The sequence below is a fragment of the Peromyscus eremicus genome, chromosome X (assembly GCF_949786415.1).
Source record: "Peromyscus eremicus chromosome X, PerEre_H2_v1, whole genome shotgun sequence".
Lineage (NCBI taxonomy): Eukaryota > Metazoa > Chordata > Mammalia > Rodentia > Cricetidae > Peromyscus > Peromyscus eremicus.
Window position 1 is genome coordinate 83692975 of NC_081439.1, and position 6228 is coordinate 83699202.

Sequence of the window (6228 nt, forward strand, 5' to 3'; positions counted from 1 at the left end):
TGTGTGTGTGTGTCCAGGAAATAACATTTAGTACTTAAATAGTACATATCGGGTTGAAACTGTGTTGGACTGTGATATTTATTCTAAGTAAGTGATCCAGTTCATGTCAGCTCTCTCTGCAAGCTCTAGCATCACCTTCAACTGTAGTTGTACAATAGCAAGCTTCCTTCGGTCTAAACTGCCCTGAAAATGCCATAGTTCATAGCAATGTACAGGGATGGGATAAATCACATATTTTAGATTCTTCAAGGGTGTTAAATTATTCATGATAGTCACAAGCATAGGCATTGTGATGGGGTTAGAAGCAAAGCACAGAACACGGAGATGAGTACAACGAATCAGAGCAGGGATAAGAACAGAGATTGCAGTATCATTTATAAGGCAATGATTTATCTCTAGATGCCGAAGAGTACCAGAGAGATTTACCAGAAGAGTTTGAAAAGGCTCAAAGTCATCCCAATACATTGGGTTGTTGCTAAGATTCAATAGTTTTAGGCGGGAGACCTGAGGGCTCTGGGCCAGAAATCTGAAGTCTCTGTGCGAAAGATCACAGAATGTCAGATACAAGAAATTCAGACGAGGTGGCAGGACTCTGTAGGGAGAAAAGAACAAAAAACTTCTGAAAAATGAAGATTGAATGAGGAAAACTATATCTTTATATCTACAATAAACTATTATTCACAGGCATTATAATTGGGTATTAATGTGTTAATGTGTGCTTTAGTTCACTTAATAGTTTTGTGACTCTGATAATTTGTTTTAGACAGGATCATACTCTGTAGTCCTGGCTGTCCTGGAACTCACTATGGAGATTATACTGGTCTTAAAATCAGAGTCTGCTTGTCTTTGCCTACTGAGTGCTGAGATTAAAATCCCGTGCCACCACATCCGGCTGAAAGTTTTGTTTTCAACAATGAGATACAAATTCTTTTAATCTTAAGAATCTATATAGTGTATTATAATAGACAATTTCAAGAAATATTAAGAGAAAAAACCTTAAAGCACTTGATACTTACAACATTATCCATTCTATATTTCAGTTCACCTTTTTAGTGGGGAGGGATCAGAAAAAACAGGCAACTGAAAATTCCCTTTGGCCAGTCCCTAAATACCAACCTCTACTTTCATGGCCTATGCCTTGGGGATTACACATCAATAAAGTGATCTGACATTGTGAACTATGGGCATCTAAGATTAGGTGGATCAATGCTATAGTAAAAAATCTTCCCCCATCTCAATCCCTGCTCCTCTTCATATCTAGAAGGCTAGTGTTCTTCACCTTTTATTTCTGCACTTGTCTGTACATTGCTGGCTGCTTAATTTTTGTAATTCTTTCTCCAGTTTCAAATTCCCAAAAGTGAAAAGTGGAAAGCATAAAAGCTGTTCAGGAGATTAGGAATACCCAAGAATGTTTTCTTTCCTGTCTCAACAAGCTCTCCAGGAAACCCAGGGCCCTGGCCCAAACTCTTACCTGAGCACTCTGTCCAGATGACCCGTGAGACAGAATGAAGACAAGCTGACTTTCTTAAGGTTGTTCATACGTTGCAAGTGACCGAGGAAATTTTTAAAGACTTTCCCACTCAGAGATCTAAAAGTGACTTTAGACAAACTGAGGCTCTCTAGGTGGTCCATCTGAGACAGGACATTGGTGATATCACTCAGCGAACCCTTATCAATTGACAACTGATCAACACAGTTGAGATCAAGAAGTCTCAGTGTGCATTTGCTGTCACACAGTTTATCAACTTGCAAATCTCGACAGCATATGTGCAAAGACCCTGAACTCTCCCTAATTTTACTTGTAAGAAAAACCAAAAATTCCTTTTCCACTAAGGAGCCATCTAGGGAAAGATCCACTAGTAACTCTACAGGCCTGGGGAACTGAACCATGGACTCTGGATTTACAAAACCAAGCTGCCCTTCTATTTTCAGGATAGAGCTGTCAGAATAAGCACAAGAATGAAAACAGAAAGGTTCCTTGATGCTGACTTCATGGCATGTGGTCCTACAGTCGTTGTCTTGCCTTAAATCTAGGATCCTCAGTTTAGGTCTCCTGCTGGGGTAAGAGGAGATAGAATAGTTGAGAAATAGCCAACGATAATGAAACTGAGTAGAATCAATGATGACATCTAGGAACTAATTCTTTTATCCACAGCTGACACTCCTTGTACTATCAACAAATCTTTCCCATGAAAATTCAGCCTCCTCCCCCAATCCTTTATACACCTTAAATCCCCTCCAGTCTTAAAGCTCCTGTCTTTCTCTTATGTAACACCTGTTACGTAAAACCATCAATAGAACCCTCTGTAACCGATTTCAAAATGAACATTGAATACAATCAGTAACCGATTTCATAATTAACATTGAATACAATCAATCTTTAAAGTGTTACCAAGTTTGCAGACAACAGCCTCACCCATAAATCTTCAGCATTTACTTGTTACTCCTTCTGGGAGAGTAGCAGGCTGTGGTGTAACCGCCTCTGTCTTTCCATGTTTCTATTATACAGTCTTACCTAGAAGCAGAGTTCCTTGAAGGACGCACTGGAAGATTCTCAATCATGGCTTTCAGGAGTTCATGTTGAGGATCCTGTACAGTTAATGACCCAATGTGGAGACAGTAATAGGGCCACACTTTCACCATCTCACTCAATAAATTCTTATGCCCACCCTCGAAGGCAGCAATGAACAGTGGAACAAAAAAGAGTCTTGGCATATCCTCCAGAGCTTGGATTGCCACAAACTCATTTCTCAGCAGACTCTGTATAGCGAGATCCAACAGTGACTTTGGGTTCTTTGTATCCATCTTTGTGAACCTGAATCAGAAGAAGAAATATTTTTAGCTCTGGGAAATAAACCCCCAGTCTCTTCTTTGCAACCAGTGCTAGCAAAGTAGAAATTTAAAGAATAAATGAACCAGATAGCCAACACTAGATACATCTACTATAGACACAGATTAGAAAGTGACTTGTGAGTGTATAAAGGTGTGTGTGTGTGTGTGTGTGTGTGTGTATTACTATTCCCCCTCCCTTGTATATAAAGTATGTATGTGATAAAACACCATTAGAAATGGGTAGTAGGCTGGGTGGTGATGAAATATGCCTTTAATCCCAGCATTCGGGAGGCAGGGGCAGGTGGATCTCTGATTTCATAGCCAGCATGTTCTGCAGAGCGAGATCCAGGATAGGCTCTAAAGGTACACAAAGAAATCCTGTCTCCAAAAAAGAAATAGGTAGTAAGAAAGCAGAAAACAATTTTGGTTACTTAGCTACATGACCTCAGTATTTTTCCTTCAATAGTATATGAGCTATGATGAAGAACAAGCTAAATCTACAGAAAAGTGGTACAATAGAAAATATTAAAACACCAAATTAATTGTGATTAAAGAGAAAAAGAATGACATTCCAGCCCTTGATTTGTCTCACTCCTCTCACTGTATTTGTGGCAGACAAAGAAACCAAAACTGCACAAGACAGACATGAAGGAAGATGGTTAAGAAAACTTAAAGTTGATCTTAAGCATATTCGGAAAATCTAGTCATGAAGTAAGCCTAAAGATGAAAAAGAAAACATAAAATCAAAAGAATGCAGTACAGTTTAGGGCAAAGACTTCAGAATTGTTCCCTTCAAAGCTGTATGTTGTCTCACATGTGGAAAGTAAGAGACAGTCAATGTGATAATGGAATGCTGACTTCTGGGTTGTGGGATCAGTGCCAGGGTTGGGGTGGTAAAGCACAGTTGGATACGATTCATGTAAGCTAGAGGTTGGTATGGACACATCACAATGAGTCTCATCAAGATGTATTATGGGCCAGGCGTTGGTGGCACACGCCTTTAATCCCAGCACTTGGGAGGCAGAGGCAGGTGGATCTCTGTGAGTTCGAGGCCAGCCTGGTCTCCAAAGCGAGTTCCAGGAATAGGTGCAAAGCTACACAGAAAAACCTTGTCTTGAAAAACCAAAAAAAAAAAAAAGATGTATTATGAGTATGTGTTATAAACAATGAATATCAAAGGTGTATCAAATAAGTGATATGGAGGTTAGTTTAAAACTGCAATCTTAAAAGACACAGACTGTGGGAAGAATACATTGATGTGGTTAGGAGAAACATTCAAGAAAATTTGTTAATGGTGGGAAAAGAAACAAAATGAGGGGGGTTAAGAATCTTGTAACACATAAAAGAGTCAGAAAGCTCCTAAGTTTTTCTTCTACTTCGGGAACAACAACAAACCCTCTAAAAGACCTTCACAACACTGATAAACAGAAAATAGTATGATTAAATTAGATAGCTTTGAAAACAATATGAATAAGCCGTATAAAGAAAAATTTCAAGCAAAAACATTAAAACCATAAGAAAACAAAATTAATGTTACTCATCACCTACCTAATACGGTTCTTTGCTACAGCATCTCACACACATTATGGCATTGTCCTTGGATAAATGACTTGATGACTAAGATAAAATTATCACACTTAAGAACAAAGAAGTGGAACATTTCCTTGAGGCTTCCAGGATTTCAATCTCAGGAACACATCTTTCACACAGTCCTAAAAACTTGTCCCAGGTTCTTCAAATGATTGTCTTCTGATGTAGCTCAAGGTGTAAGAGAGTTTAAGTACATCCTATCTGTCAAGAACTTTGTTTTGTGTGAAGAAAAACTCAAACAGTCTTGAAAGAAAGGGACTGGGCAGTCTCATGAAACAAAGCAGCTGATTTCACACATTGTTTCAAATGTTAGTGAAATGTATTCAAGAAGTTGCTGTTTGTGCTCTATTACAAGGTCACCATGTTCTGTTCCTAGGAATATCTGTGAATATTCCAGTATTTTGTTTCAAAATTTATTTGTGGATGTGCCTGATATGATTGTATAAGGACTCCAGACTCTATTATAAGGGTTGTGGAGCAATGCTATTTAAATTTGACTATTCCCTGACAAACTCAACATTAAAAAAGTTATTCCTAAGTTTTCCCTATGTATAAATTTACTTCAATTTCAAAAGTATCTACATTTTACTGAGTTTGACAGTCTGATGGTAAAGTTCATAAGTGAAAGAGTACACAAGAATAGCTAAGAAGAGAGAAGGAAGACACTTGAGAAGGGACTCCTGACACCAGACCAAGAAACTGAAAACTTTCTAGAGAATTTCTGTAATTACAGTGTCTTATCACTGCTATAAGAACAGACAAATAGCCGAAAGCTTAGAAATAGAAGCCAACATGGATGGACATCAGTGTTTAATGAAGGGCTGAAGAGATGGGGTGGCAGTTAAGAGCACTGACTGATCTCCCAGAGGACATGGATTCAATTCCCAGTCCTGGAAACCATCCATAACTCCACTTCTAGGGGATCTAATGCCCTCTTTTGGCTACGAAGGGAACTGTACAAACATGCTACACAGATATATAGGCACGAAAAAAAACCATACACATGAAACATAATTAAAATAAATAAAAACCCCAAAGGTGACATGGAGAAGCCACTAAAGGAAAGACAGACATGCAATGTACAGATTGAGACTTGATTAAAAAATACCTTAAAGTAGATCCATGAAACATGCCACGTATAAAGTAACTAAAAATTGAGTTAAAGAATTAAGCAAAAAGTGGAATCACACAACTTCTTGAAGAACACACAACAGGGTTTCTTTAATCTTACTATAAGGAAGAGATTTCTAAATGTCACTCAAATTCTAGAGGTAAAGAAATGAAGCAATAAGTGATCTGACCAAATGAAAATCAAAGAATTTAAAAATATCAAATGCAAGCATTTCAAAAGAGAACTTACAGACTAAAATGACGTAGCAGTAAAACATCCCAGACAAGGGGAAACCCTGCTTCCTATATAAAGAACTCACCAACTGAGGAACAAAGGCCCAAAAGGGTATGAAAATGAAGAAAAGATATGAACTAACAGACCAAACAAATAATAAATGCCCAAATTTAATGACAATTAGATGTATGCAATATATTAAAATAACACAGAGTTATAGCTTAGTCTCTGGTAACATATAGGCAAAATTATAAAGTGATTGTGTTCTATTATTAGTGAAATAATAAGGAATAAAATTTTAAATATCTTACAAAGATCTACTTCTCTAAATATATATGTGTGTGTGTGTGTCCCCAAGGATATTCAGTGAAGCACTATGTATAATTTCAAGGTATAAACAATTAAAAACCTCACACAGAGGTAGATTAAAAATGGTATGGAATAGCCATACAAATGTGTCT

The 6228-nt window shown here is 37.6% G+C and overlaps 1 protein-coding gene across 1 annotated transcript; it reads right to left on the reverse strand.

Annotated features, from left to right (window-relative positions):
• LOC131898907 (melanoma antigen preferentially expressed in tumors-like) lies at window positions 1-4811 on the reverse strand. The gene is made up of 4 exons (XM_059250197.1): window positions 4381-4811; window positions 2516-2815; window positions 1472-2053; window positions 1-592 (listed from the first exon to the last, which is right to left on the reverse strand). Exons 2-4 carry the CDS (start codon window positions 2803-2805, stop codon window positions 79-81), a joined length of 1386 nt encoding a protein of 461 aa, XP_059106180.1. The 5' UTR covers window positions 2806-2815; window positions 4381-4811; the 3' UTR covers window positions 1-78.
• Window positions 4812-6228: the final 1417 nt, after the last annotated feature.